Here is a 14,964-nt window from a genome sequence, read left to right on the forward strand (position 1 = left end):
CAATGGTCACAACAATACACCTCACATCCCGTATCCGTACATATCATCTCCGAGACTCGCATTGCAGCATGCAGCTGTACCAACCGAGTTGAGAGAGCAACGCAATGTGGCGGCAATTTACAGCCCCACGCACCCTTGATCTACATAGAACCTAAGGGGCACCCTCGCACAAAAAAAAACTATTTCTTTCGTTTGTCGAGCAACAACGGATAGGAACCAACCAGTGAGTTCGTAACACACTGGACCTGTCATTTCAAAATACCACTTAACATCAACAATGGGACGCAGGCATTCGAAATGTTAGAACACGAAAATATACACAAACCCAAGAATCGCCGAATGATTACAATACATGCAGCATATGCAGTCCGCATATAGCCAACCATCTCGAGCAATGCTCCATACAGTCTATACATTGTTAACAATGACAACACAAGCTACATTAACAATCACGAACAAAGCTCCATACAAACCGTACATTGTTAACAATCACAAGCAAAGTTTCGCACACACATTGACAACACTCACGAGCGAAGCTCCACACAGTATACCCAACAACAATCGCAACTCCGCAACGACAACCAACAAGGTTTCAACACAAATCATTAACCCAGCAACCCACGGGGTATCAACGGAGCTCGGGACACCCACACAACCGAACCAATAATTAACTGGCCCCTCAAGATAACATCCTGACCTTTGGCCGGAGCGGAGGCGACAACCAGCGGGCACGACTGATGTGCTGGCCCCGGCGCCGGTTACAGTATGTTCGGTCGTAGCGCTGATGACGTGGCGTTGTTTGGTTGGACCGTGCTGGGCCCGGAAGTGACGTTCCTCCCAGCGATCATTGCTCCCCCGGCGAATGTGACGTGCTCCCAGCGGCCACTGCGGCCCCCGGCGGAAGTATCCCCCAAATTTGTGGCGGTAACGGCAGTGGGACTTTCGTTTTTTACGGAAAAAGAACGGATAATATAGACTGTGACATGATAACAAATGTGATGTTAATAGCTTAAAGACGTCACAGAGTCTCCACTTGTTCGCCATCATTGTCGACGCGCGTCTCCACAGCCCGGAGGCACATTTCTCGTGTCGTTTCAAATTATCAGAAGTGTTATTTTTTTTGAAGCACCCTGTAGAAATGTCGTGTGATAGCGCCGCCTGGTGGACAGCAGCGGCAACTGCGGTAGACAGACAGCGCACACGCCGGTGAGGGCGTGAGCAACGCGGCTGTGAGTTGGCAGAGCGGAGGAACTGGGGAAAGGGTCACGGAGGACCCCATCTGAAGGCGCCTGGAACCTGCTCGTGGGTTCGAGAAGGGAGGCGGGGCCAGGGCGGAGTCAGAGCGGGGTCAGGGTGGGGTCAGGGCGGGGTCAGGGCAGGGTCAGGGCAGGGTCTGGGCGGGCTCAGGGCAGGGTCAGGGCGGGGTCAGGGCCATGCCCAGTAGCATAAAATGAGCTGAGAGTGGGGAGCTCGAGGCTGCTGGTTCCGGGAGTGGACCCGTCTCGTCGTCGGTGTCGTCTCGTCTCCGTCATCGCCAAACGTCTCCGCTGGACGTAGCGCTACGAAGGAGAGCAAGCAGGTGGCCGTCTCGGAGTCGGCGCCGTGGGTGTTAGACGGCCAAGGCTGTGTACGGGCGAGGCTGAGCTACCCTGGGAAGTGTGGTGTGGACGACGGCCGTGGAAGTCGTGGTGAATAAAGAAGGTGCCTCCTAGAAACTCTGTCTCCGAATTGTTGACACTACACTCACACACTGGGCTCTTTACAGTGAATTGGCAGTGTACTTTTAGGCTCTTGGTCTGTTCCTGTTTTGCCACTGCTGGTCACAAAATGAGGGCACGAGTGGAGCGTGACCATTGAGTTGGCCTTCCCATCGTGCCTTCGACGTCTGGTTAATAGTTCTACCGCACTCTGTGTGTGTTTGTGTGCAACGCAGACAGTGTATGGATTTAAGCCCGAGCCAAGTAAGGAGCCGTCCATAAATGACGTCACGCCATTTTGGTAGATTTTTGACCCCCCCTCCCCCTCTCGTCACACGGCGTCACAGAAAGTCCGACACCTCCTCAAATATAAAATCATGTTTCCATTTTGAAAATAAAACATGCTTCAAATCACTTCAAACTATTGTCATTGTAGTGCGTATTTAATGTGGCGCTGCACACTGATGTTGTAGGAGAAAACATGTATTAAAAAGGTGTTGGAAAGCTGAAATTTAGCATAACATATTTAACGTCTAACTAAAACTGCAGATGTTCAGAATATTATGTTGAAATTCTCTTATAATCATCAAATATAAAAAAATAATTATAACTATAAAAAAGTACTTGAAACTTCGTAGTTGAACGAAGCAAAACGGAGAGTACAATTATAACAATCACGTATTCATTTCGCAGAATGAAAGGCCCTGGTAGAATCATTGGAATCAAAATGTTTAATAACAATCATTCAAATTTTTTTACAAAATGCTCCTTCATGGAATAAATAAAAGGTGATCTTAGTAAATTAAAATAATCAAACAGATAATAATGAAAATTAATAAAAATCAGTGTTGTTATGACAATTCTATCGTTTAAATATATTCAAAGTTGCGCATTTTTACGTGACGTTACATTTCTCAAACCCCCCCTACCCCCCTCGTCACACATCGTCACAAATGTCTGACCCCCCCCTCCCCCCCAGGTGTGTGACGTCATTTATGGACGGGCCCCGAGTATCTTCGAGAACACGTGTCCTTTTTGTTTACGATTAGAGGAAACAATAAGATGCTCGGTGTAGTCGGCACTTTGCTTCGTTCATCATTTCGTTTTTTTTTTCTTTCAATGCTTTGCTTTATGTGCCCTTTGTTTCCTTTCAAAGCGTGGACAGGTGCCCAAACGCTCCTGAAAGGCCTCTGTCTCTCCGCGGTGGTGGTGGTGGTGGTGTGCGGATTTCACGGATCCCTGTCGGGGAAGACGTCGCTCAGGAGGCCGCGGAGCTTCTTGTAGGTGTCGCGGGTCTGCCACAGCGCCTCCCACACGGGCACCGAGATGCCCGCGTGCTTCTCCAGGATGCGCGTCACCAGCTGGCTGGCGGCCTCGAATCCGCCGTTGCTGAAGGACACCGCTCGGATTTGCTGGAGGTGACAGAAGACACCAGCAGGCGGCAGTAGCAGCAAGCTCGTGCGCCAGGTCACGTGCGTTGCACTCGTGTGTACGTGTGTGTGTGTGCATGTCAAGTGTGTGTGTCTGTGTGTGTCAGTGTGCATGTGTCAGTGTGTAATTTGTGTGTCTGTGTGTGTGTGTGTGGGGAGCGCTGCGCTACGAATCCGGCGACCCGGGTTCGATTTAATTTGATTCTGATTCCCGCTTACGGCCAACATCAGTGACGATTATTTGAACGGGTCCTGAGCCTCCCCTAGGTCGACTCAGCCTAAAATGAATACCTGGTGCGGTGAGTAAATATCGCTACTAGGGAGCCAAAGGCGGCCGGGCGTGGAGCTGGCCACCCACCCTCTCGTTCCGGCCTTCATAGGTGCTGCTCGCTAGACTCACGTAGTAGTGAGTCGTCTGTCACACGCTATACTCACGTTATAGTTAAGAGTCTGTCACACTCTAGGCTCACGTTGCAGTGAGTAGTTTGTCATGCAATGTACTTGTGTTGTAGTGGGAGAAAAGAGAAAAAAAAAACGTGGCAGAGTGAAAATCCGGTAGTGCGAACTCGCGTTAAACGGGTTACTCACTGCACATTGACAGCGTTCATCGCTGCATTACAATGACAGACACGTGTTCGGTAGGGCCCGGTGAAGAGACACGTACCGATATCTCCGGCGGCGTCAATGTCTTTTTTGCATCAAATTCAATGAGCAGGGGCGTCAAGTTGCCTTGCAGAGCTCCCACCAACGTGGGTAACTCCGATCTGATCTTGTCAAAGAGTTGCTCCGGACTCTGGGGGCTGACGCGTCGACTCTTCGCAGCTTCGGGGGCTTGGGGAGCTGTCTCCTTGTCTTGGGATGCGAGGGGGAGAGAAGGGTTGACATGGCAAGTGTTTGTGAGATGAGGAGTTGCGAGTTTTTGCTCCCACGGCCATTCAACGGCACCCCACACCACACCCGCTTTTGAACAACTCAGTGGCTAGAAGATGTTAACTACCTCACCTGGTATGCAGGAGGGCGTGGGTTCGATCCCAGACCCTGATGCCACGGTAGCTAGGAGATGTTAACTACCTCTCCTGGTATGCAGGAGGTGTGGGTTCAATCCCGACCCTGATGCCATGGTGGCTAGGAGATGTTACTGTAACTACCTCTCCTGGTATACAGTTTCATGGGTTCGATCCCGGACCCTGATTTCACGGTAGCTAGGAGATGTTAACTACCTCGCCTGGTATTTAGGAGGTCGTGGGTTTGATCCCAACAATGACGATGCCTGCTGATGTATATTCCGAGGCTGCGTCTCTCTCTCTCTTTCTGCTCGTAATGGGCACTGCTTGCATTTGCCTCCCAGTCCTCTGACTTTTCCCCTCCACATTTAGAATCGACGTCGCCATGCGTCCGGAGTTTTTGGCTGCTATTGATGTCCACACGACCACGACGATAATGATGATGATGATGATTCTACTATCAGCCATTTCGTTGTACTGCTATCATTCGCGATAGCCAGTAAACTTCTGACAAAGAGCTTCTATGCAGCTAAGTAGTGGGACTTACACCTGGTGAAAATTAAAACTAAGAGATTTTAAATATGAGAATAGGGTTTCCCCTTTTTTCTGGTAACAAAACAGGCGTTAAGATGCTGAAATAAAACAAAAAAGGGTGTTAGACCGGAGGACGCCTTTTGACGTTTTTAGACGAGGCTCAAATGAAAGTTGTCTCTGGTGTGGACCAATCAGTTTCAATGCACATATATTATCAGAGTTTTTGTTTGCATTCTGACCACAAGTTTTGTTCATGCAGACGTGATTCATTTTAAAAGTTTTCAGATTGTAGTTTTAACATCTTAAAAAGGCTGTTTTGTTGCCAGAAAAAAGGGGAAAACCTATTCTCATATTTTAGTGCTGGCAACGGAGGTCCCATAATGTAGATTTTAAATCGTTTTAACCCTGTTGACTTTAAGCAAGACTGCAGAAATTCATTATTTTTGGGTCTTTTGGTTCAAGTCACGTAGATAAGTTCAAAGAAAAACAAAACTACGACGTTTCGATCGCAACACAAGCAGTCGTCTTGAGGAAGACGTGACTTTTCGTGCCATGTTTGGCAGAACATTTCGGCCAGGTATTTTGTGAGTAAAAAAAGAAGTAATAAGTGTATCTCACCTCGCCATTGGACCATTCTCGTCCAGACGTATTTCTCCTGCTTGCCCCTCTTCGTCAGGGCGAGGAAGACCTCCTGGAAGGCGCCGTCGAACGAGACGTGAAAGAAGTTGTTGTCGCTCGGCGGGTTCTCCATCGTCAGTTCCTGTGCGGACGAAACGGGCGGCCAAAAAAGAAAAAGCAGAAGAGGATACCATCCCCACCCTTCTCGCGCATCGTTGACGGTCGAGGGTTCTTTTCGTGTACCAGGCAAGAGAGCCCAAGATATCACAATGGTGTGTAAGCTCTTTTCGTTTGGTTTCAGAAAAATATGATTTATTTATACTGGAGGAGAAATCCCATGAGGTCGTGGGTTCGATCCCAACCCTGATGATGCCTTGCTGCTCCATATTTGGAGTTTGTGTACCAGGCGAGGGAGCCCAAGATATCACAATTGTGTACTACTATTTTATTTTATACCTACGTGACTTTACCGAAAGAACCAAAGAGTATGGACTCCTGCAGTCACGAAAGCTTCAAATCAAGATTGTGTACTACTGTTTTTTTAGATTATTAATTTGGGCTCCAGGGGGAAAAAATACACGGGTCAATAATATTTGTCAAAATCTCAATGCGTGCAGTTTAATCCGCAGGTTGGACGAACTGCTCGCGTGGCTGATTGCGAGTTAACCGTAGTTGAAAACAATCGCTCGCTCGACGACCTGAACTCGAAATGTTCAACCGCAGACGAAAACGGGAAGGGCAGCTCACCTGCGGCTGTATCAATTTCGTGGTGAAGTCGCAGCTCAGCGCGTAACGTTTGGCCACCACCAGCGTGTTGTCCGACTTGGGAGGAATGTTGTAATACTCGTAGCGTTCTTGCAGCAGCTTCCTTTTCAGGCGCTGCGAAATCAAACGGGTTCACGGTGTCAGATCGCTTCCCACCGCCCCCGCCCCCCTGCACGCCTGCCAAACAGTGCCGAATTGAGTCGCTCAGGGTCAGGGGGGTTTGCCGTCCGATTTGATGACCCGTCGTTTTTAACGACCACAAACAATTATGCAAGACGCCAAAAGGCGGACGAGCACGGGGGCAGTTGCGCAACGCCAACGCATCGGCTGCTCGGCTCGTGCAGCTATATCTGCAGGATATTTTTTTCCAGTATCAATAACACAAGAGGTGTAATAAACTTCAAAGGCCAAATAGACAGTGATTATCACGACAAGGCACCAGCCGAGTCTGCATTAACCACACAATCATGCTTGCGGTAAAACTCATTGATTCTAAAGGCGGAGGGGAAATAAAACCAGAGCACCCTTGAGGAAAAGAATCCATGCAACCACCACGAGAAGAACATGCAAAGCTCAAGTATACAGCATGCGACAGCATTGGACTCGACACCACAGCATACCTGCATGCCAGGCGAGGTAGTCAACATCTCCTAGCCAACGTGTGCGTTAGGGTCTGGGATCGAACCCACAACCCTCCCGTGTACCAGGCGAGGTAGTTAGCAAATCAAAATCGAACCCACAACCTCCTGTGTACCAGGCGAGGTAGTTAACATCTCAACATCGAACACGACCTCCTGTGTACCAGGTAGTTAATATCTCCTGGTCGCCGCATTACAGTGAAACGCGTTGTAAGTGTGGCATCCACACCTCAAGCTAAGGACTCGTAGCCACGTGGTCCACCAACACACGGCCATCTTGTTATATGGTCCACCAAACCATTACAACAGCAATAACTGCAGTGAATTTTCGATTATCCCCGTACATTTTATGCAATTACTGGAATAACGGCGGACCTGAGATTTTGACATGACATATTAACTCATGGATTTTGGCTTTAATAAAACAAACCAGTTTTACAACATTGTTATTCTTGTAAATGTTTATTGCATGTGTTTCTCCAGCTAATCTGGAATCCACGTGATTGCCTCAAAAGTATAGTTGAAATATCATTACAATGTGGTGGAGTTTTATCGATGTCTGCTTGGCTCTGGCTTTGCTATCCACTCAGTGGGGCAGAGTTTGATTGATGTCTGATTGGCTGTGGCTTTGCTCTGCAATTAATGGGCCGAGTCTTATCCTGGACAGGAGTCAGGAAAGTGTTATCACTGAGTAACCGCGCAACATCGATCTGATATTAAATCTAAACAATAAAAATTGTCTGCTGTGCTTCATTTTGAGCGATTTATCCGATCATTTATTTTGTGAGTTTACATTTACGAAACTGTGCGATAGCAGGAGAAGCTTCGACGTAATCTATGCCTTTACTTACGGCTTTCCTTGAGAGATCCGCGGAATAACGGTGACACTTTTGGATTTCCCGTGACTCTTCAATCGCCCGTCGGCCGCCCCCCCCCCCTTCCCCGTTATCAAGCGCGGACACACAGAGACTGTCTCCCGCGATCGACGCTGCCAAAGGGAAAAATTCGACTCACTTCGATGTTGGCGTCAGCGTAGGGGACGACGTGCAGCTGCAGCTTCGTGAGCGAGCCAGGCACCTTGAAGACGAGCACGGCCGCGTGCACGTGGTACACGAGCCCGGGGATCCACCGGAGCACCGCCGTGAAGATCGACAGCGACGACGTGAGGACCCTCACGTGCGTCTGCGAAACGCGCTGCGGGTCTCTCACGTCGATATTGCCGTCCCTCGCGTGGAGGACTTTTATAGCGGACGTGTTTTGCCAGTCTGGGGATGGGAGAGGGGTCGCACCGGGATCATGCAACTCAGAGACTCCTCAGTACTGCACCAAAGACTCAATACTTCATCAAAAACTAAATACTGCACCATAGACTCAATGCTGCACCATAAACTCAATACTGTATCATAGACTCCACACTGCACCATCGACTCAATACTGCACCATATACTCAATGCTGTATCATAGACTCAACACTGCACCATAGACTCGATACTCCATCAAAGACTAAATACTGCACCATAGACTCAACCCTGTACAATAAACTCAATGCTGCACCATCAACTCAATACTATATCATAGACTCCACACTGCACCATCGACTCAATACTGCACCATATACTCAATGCTGTATCATAGACTCAACACTGCACCATAGACTCAATACTCCATCAAATACTAAATACTGCACCATAGACTCAACACTGCACCATAGACTCAATACTGCACCAAAGACTCAACACTGCGTGACAAACTAAACACTAACCATAGACTCAACATGGACCATAGACTCAATACTGCACCAAAGACTCAACACTGCACCAGACTCAACACTGCACCATAGCCATTAGCACTGCACCAAAGACTCAACACTGCACGACAGACTAAACACTACCCATAGACTCAACATGGACCATAGACTCAATACTGCACCAAAGACTCAACACTGCACGACAAACTAAACACTACCCATAGATTTTGATTTAAAGCTTTCGTGACTGCAGGGATTCATCTTCTTGGTTCTTTCGGTAAAGTCACGTAGAAGGGAAGTAATAAAATAATAAAAATAAAACATAATAAAATTATTCTCACGACGTTTCGGCCACAACGCAAGCAGCCGTCCTCAGGTGAAAACCAGGTCCGTCGAGGCGACAGAGTCTGAATGAAACAACACACGAGCTTGGAGCATATATATAAGCTGGGCGCCTTGACAAAGGAATTTGCATATCAAGAGGAATTTAGCATATTTATGGGAAATGCAGGGATGTGATTAGTACTACATATGCATGTGCATTATGCAGGATTAACAGCATCAAAGGGAGCTGCAGGTACTGCTGCTGCTGCAGTTGCTGCTGCTGCAGTTACTGCTGCTGCTGCAGTTTCTGCTGCAGTTGCTACCTTATCCATTTTAATATAACACTATGTATTATTCTACCCACCCTAATGTGTATCACACTGCTAAATATTTACTATACAATTACGACACCACACATTACTCTGCACACTGCACCATGCCAGTGAGTGGAACGCGGTCTGAAAGTCACCGTAAAACGTGCTTGTAGAAAGTTCCATTCCAGGTGAAGTATGTATTGGTTAAGCAGTGTCTCACCAGGGGGGGTACCCCAGCATTCAGTCCTTGATGAACCAAGTCTTCAATGATTGCGATGGTGTCAGGTACAGAAACTTTGGTGAATAAGGAAACCACATCAAAACTGACAAGCAGGTCGTCTGGGACAGGGCAATCCCCTTGATTGTCGATACCAGGTCAGTAGAGTTTAGTACCGCAAAGGTGGTTTTTCCAGTGAAAGGCCGTAAGATTTCAGACAAAAAAAGAAGGCTCCTGTTGAGGAGCCTTTCAAGACCATCACCTTACCCTACATTGCTGGGGTCACAAAAAAGATCTCCAAAATCCTGATTAAACACAAGATCCAGGTCCGATTCAACAGTACATAAAATCCGTGATCTGGTCCCGTCTGTAAAAGATGTGGTTCCAGACATACAGTACCCTGGCGTCTACAAACTAAGTTGCCTCTGTGGTAGCAGTTACATTGGAGAAACCAAACGACATGTCTCGGACCGCATCCGTGAACATAAAGCAGACCTGAAACACGGTAGGACAAACACCTCAGCCGTGGCAGATCACTGTTACAATTCAGTGGGCTCACATGACATTGACTTCTCCAAGACAGAGGTTCTCTGCAAGCCATCTGGCTATCATGAGAGATTCGTTCATGAGGCGATCCACATATACAAACACAGAGACAATTTCAACCGAGAAGATGGATTCTGGCTTAGCAATCATTGGAAGGACGTAATAAACCATTTCGGATCTTAACTGATTGTGTTCACGTTTTACGGTGACTTTCAGACCGCGTTCCACTCACTGGCATGGTGCAGTGTGCAGAGTAATGTATGGTGTCGTAATTGTATAGTAAATATTTAGCAGTGTGATACACATTAGGGTGGGTAGAATAATACATAGTGTTATATTAAAATGGATAAGGTAGCAACTGCAGCAGCAGCAGCAACTGCAGCAGCAGCAGCAGCAACTGCAGCGGCAGCAGCAACTGCAGCAGCAGCAGCAGCAACTGCAGCAGCAGCAACTGCAGCAGCAGAAACTGCAGCAGCAGCAGTAACTGCAGCAGCAGCAACTGCAGCAGCAGCAGTACCTGCAGCTCCCTTTGATTCTGTTAATCCTGCATAATGCACATGCATATGTAGTACTAATCACATTCCTGCATTTCCCATAAATATGCTAAATTCCTCTTGATATGCAAATTCCTTTGTCAAGGCGCCCAGCTTATATATATGCTCCAAGCTCGTGTGCTGTTTCATTCAGACTCTGTCGCCTCGACGGACCTGGTTTTCACCTGAGGACGGCTGCTTGTGTTGATGCCGAAACGTCGTGAGAATAATTTTATTATGTTTTATTTTTATTATTTTATTACTTCACTTCTACGTGACTTTACCGAAAGAACCAAGAAGACTACCCATAGACTCAACACTGCACCATAGACTCAGCACTGCACCATAGACTCAGAACTGCACCATAGACTTAACACTGCACAATAGACTCGGCACTGCACCATAGACTCAACACTGCACCATAGACCCAATACTGCACCATACACTCAACACTGCACGACAGACTAAACACTGTCCATAGACTAAACACTACCCATAGTCTAACCACTGCCCATAGACTAAACACTGTCCATAGATGTAATACTGCACATAGACTAAACACTCTTAATTTTAGAACTTTCGTGACTGCAGGAATTATTATTTGGTTCTTTCGGTTAAGTCACGTCTAAAGATAAAATAATAAATTAAATTAAATAATAGAATACGACGTTTCGATTGCAACACAAGCAATCATCATCAGGTACAATGAAATAGCGACATAAAATCTAACCAGAAAACTATAGACAGACACATTAGCAGACAGACATCACCAAGATACATAGAGAGAGCAACACAGACAACAGAGATAGGTGATCGTCTCTGTGGGGTGGCCTTAAATAGACAGAGGAGGGCGGACGCAGAGAGAGGGAGGGGGGTTAGAGAAAAAATCAGCATATCAATGAGTGGACAACAAAACGTGGTGCTGCAAGTGCGATGACACGGCAAACAAGTCTGAAAATCAGGAGAAGGACACACCAAAATTAAATAACCTAGTAAAATATCGAAATGTAATGTAATACAACACAGAGGGTCGGTCAACACACAATTAACGCATAGCCTGGTTGATTACAGGCTATGCGTTAATTGTGTGTTGACCGACCCTCTGTGTTGTATTACATTACATTTCGATATTTTACTAGGTTATTTAATTTTGGTGTGTCCTTCTCCTGATTTTCAGGCTTGCTTGCCGTGTCATCGCACTTGCAGCACCACGTTTTGTTGTCCACTCATTGATATGCTGATTTTTTCTCTAACCCCCCTCCCTCTCTCTGCGTCCGCCCTCCTCTGTCTATTTAAGGCCACCCCACAGAGACGATCACCTCTCTCTGTTGTCTGTGTTGCTCTCTCTATGTATCTTGGTGATGTCTGTCTGCTAATGTGTCTGTCTATAGTTTTCTGGTTAGATTTTATGTCGCTATTCCATTGTACCTGATGATTGCTTGTGTTGCAATCGAAACGTCATATTCTATTATTTAATTTAATTTATTATTTTATCCTTAGACGTGACTTAACCGAAAGAACCAAATAATAAGACTAAACACTGTCCATTAAATGTTTGAGACCGTGAGCATAACGACAATGTGGATTAGGGCGAGAGGAGTCCGCAATATATAATAGTTTCTAGGTGTGACGTGTGAAACTGAGATGTTAACTCCCTCGCCTGGTATGCAAGGGGGTCGTGGGTTCGATTCCGACCCTGAAGACTGCTGTATATTTGGAATCTGCGTCTCATTCTCTCTCTTCCCATGGTGCTCACTGCGTGGATTTGGCTCCATGTCCTCCTCAGTTTTTTTCCCCTTCACATTTAGAATCAGTGACAAGTTTACAGTGTTTGGCTGCTGCGACGAGCGTCCACACGACGGTGATGATGATATCAGAGCACTTTGTTGAGCGGCTATTGTTTAAATCTTGACTTAAAGCTTTCCTGACTGCAGGGATTCATATTCTTTGGGTCCTTCGGTAAAAGTCACGTAGATAGGTTCAAAGAAAATAACCAAAAAATTAACAAAAAACTACGTTTCGATCACAACACAAGCGATCGTCATCAGGAAGATCAGATCACGAATTTCATGTACTCTGTTAAATAGAACATGGATCTTGTGTTTGCTCATGATTTTGGAGATCTTTTTGCTATCATTTGTGATGGACGGATCGCCTCTGAAAAAGAGCTATAGACTAGTGGGGCCTTTAAATGGTTCATAGTTTAGTTTAATAGTTTAGTTGAAATAGTTTAACCATCATCGTGAACAAAATAAATAATCGACGACGTCACCGTATTACTCGGAGTTTAGTTTGAAGGCGTCACGGGGAGGGGGAGGAGTCACGGTGGGATTTGGCCCCTCTCCCCCTGTTCCCCCTATGGACGGCCCTGGGTACTGCATCAAACTAAAACTGAAAAACATTTCGCGCACTCGAATTGTGTAAATGTTGTTGTGGCTACACTCTTCAGCACACACAAGCGGTTAGTGCTGAAGTAGTCAATTAGTACAACTAAAATTGGCACGTTTTTTGTTACGTGACGCAAACCGCTTGCTCGCTGGCTATGTTGGGGGGTGGTGGTGGGTTAGCAACACATTTATATTAACATTAAAAACCAAAAAAACTGAACTAAGTTTTATTTTTACCAGTTGGAAAAGCTGACTGAGTTGTATAGCTTATTGTTCAGAAGCGACCAGGCTATCACAAATGACAGTTCAACAAAGTGGCTTAGCACGTAGACATTTATAGGAGCAGCGAAATACTCTCAATGCGTGATGTCCATTCTAAATGTGGAGGATAAAACCGAAGCACCTGGGGACACATCTACCCGACCATCATGAGGAAAGAGAGGGACATGCAGACTCCAAATATACAAGGTCGGGATCAAACCCACCACCTTTATACCAGGCGAGGGAGTTAACATCTCCTAGCCACTGTCGGCATCAGGGTCTTGGATCAAACCCACGTCCTCATGTATACCAGGTAAGGGAGTTAACATTTCCTAGCCAATGTGGGCATTAGGATCAGGGATCAAACCCACGACCTCCTGCATATCAGGTGGGGTAGTTAACATCTCTTAGCCACCGTGGTGCCCAATTTATTTCGCTGCTTCTCATTTGCCAAGGGTCCCAGTGGCACTGTGACACAAACGACTCGTGACTAAAATGAGATGCACCTCAAGTGACTTGTGACTCAAATGACGCACGACTCAAACGACTCAGGACTGAAACTACTCGCGACTCAAACGACAACGGTGACTGTTAATGACTCGCGACCGAATTGGTGGTCAATGAATAGATCACGCGTGTGGGCTGCGTTCCTTATAACAAAGCTTACGCTTCAGGTCGAGGTAGTGCGGGATCATTAGGGCGCGGAGGCCGCCGTCGCAGCCATCCCAGTTGATATCAAACGTGGAGCTGATGGGGACGAACTGCTCTTGGAACAGCTCAGCAGGCCACTCCCTCAGGCCGTAGCGAAGCCGCCCGGCTGCGCCCACCTCAAAGATGAGATCGGTGGCACTGCAGTGGAAGGTGCCACCTGATGAAGCGTCGAACCTGCGAGGAAAATTTAGTGTAGTAGTGTCGTATGTAGTGTAGTGTATAGTAGTGGATAGTGCCATATATAGTATAGTGTACAGTAGTGTATAGTGTCATGTATAGTGTAGTGTATAGTAATGTCGTGTATAGTGTAGCGTATAGCAGTGTATAGTGTCGTGTATAGTAGTGTCTAGTTTATAGCGTATAGCGTAGTGTTTAGTGTAGCTGTCCACTAATTCGGTTGATGTTTGATTGGCTGAGGCTCTGCTATCCACTTAGTGGGCGGAGTTTTATTGACGTCTGATTGGCTATTGGTTCTGCTGTCCAGTTAGTGGGCTACGTATTCTGCTGGGTGGGAGCCAGGAGAGTGTCGCCACTTAGCACGTGCATCATCGATCATAAGTTGGGTTTTGCCTATTCGAGTGAATATGCAATGTATATATCTACAATGTATATACACACTACTATATTCTACTATATCTTACAACATTATTACATGTACTATTATGTTGCAATATAGTATTATGTTACAATATACTACTGTATTACTATGCAATACTATGTACTACTATATTACTGTAAATTACTATATTACCGTATACTAATATATACTATACTACTATATACTACAATACTACCATATACTACTGTATTACTATACACCACTATATTACTAGACACTACTATATAGTACTATATTACTATGTCCTACTATATTATTATAGACTTAAAGCAGGAATTCATATTCTTTGGATCTTTTGGTAAAGCCACGTAGATTGAAAAATACAAAAAATATCACGACGTGTTGATCGCAACACAAGCAATCATCATCAGGTGAAAACAATATCGCGGGAGAGCTTCGGAGGTGTTCGGTTTTCTTACATTGACAGATTGACATGCTAATCTTACATTAACAGATTGGCATGCTAATCTCTCATAATACAATGGCCACCCCCACAGCCTCTTTGTAGTGGAGGTAAATCAGCTTTACGATCTTACATTTACATGTAAATTCCATCTCTAGCCCCGCCCACTTACCCTTGGGCTACACCCATCTCAAACCTATTTAACATCCTGCCTCA

General features: G+C 46.2%; 1 protein-coding gene across 1 annotated transcript in view; it reads right to left on the reverse strand.

Annotated features, from left to right (window-relative positions):
- Positions 1-2,795: 2,795 nt before the first annotated feature.
- Positions 2,796-14,964, reverse strand: part of LOC144738055 (uncharacterized) — a 35,799-nt gene continuing 23,630 nt past the window's right edge. Inside the window, exons 5-10 of the mRNA XM_078620962.1 lie at positions 13,683-13,900; positions 7,701-7,951; positions 6,031-6,162; positions 5,284-5,425; positions 3,792-3,979; positions 2,796-3,109 (exon numbers count right to left, since the gene is read on the reverse strand). Coding sequence (XP_078477088.1) covers positions 2,927-3,109; positions 3,792-3,979; positions 5,284-5,425; positions 6,031-6,162; positions 7,701-7,951; positions 13,683-13,900 — 1,114 coding nt within the window. The 3' untranslated portion in view covers positions 2,796-2,926. The remainder of the gene's footprint in view (positions 3,110-3,791; positions 3,980-5,283; positions 5,426-6,030; positions 6,163-7,700; positions 7,952-13,682; positions 13,901-14,964) is intronic.

The sequence above is a fragment of the Lampetra planeri genome, chromosome 77, assembly GCF_965212315.1.
Source record: "Lampetra planeri chromosome 77, kcLamPlan1.2.h2, whole genome shotgun sequence".
Lineage (NCBI taxonomy): Eukaryota > Metazoa > Chordata > Hyperoartia > Petromyzontiformes > Petromyzontidae > Lampetra > Lampetra planeri.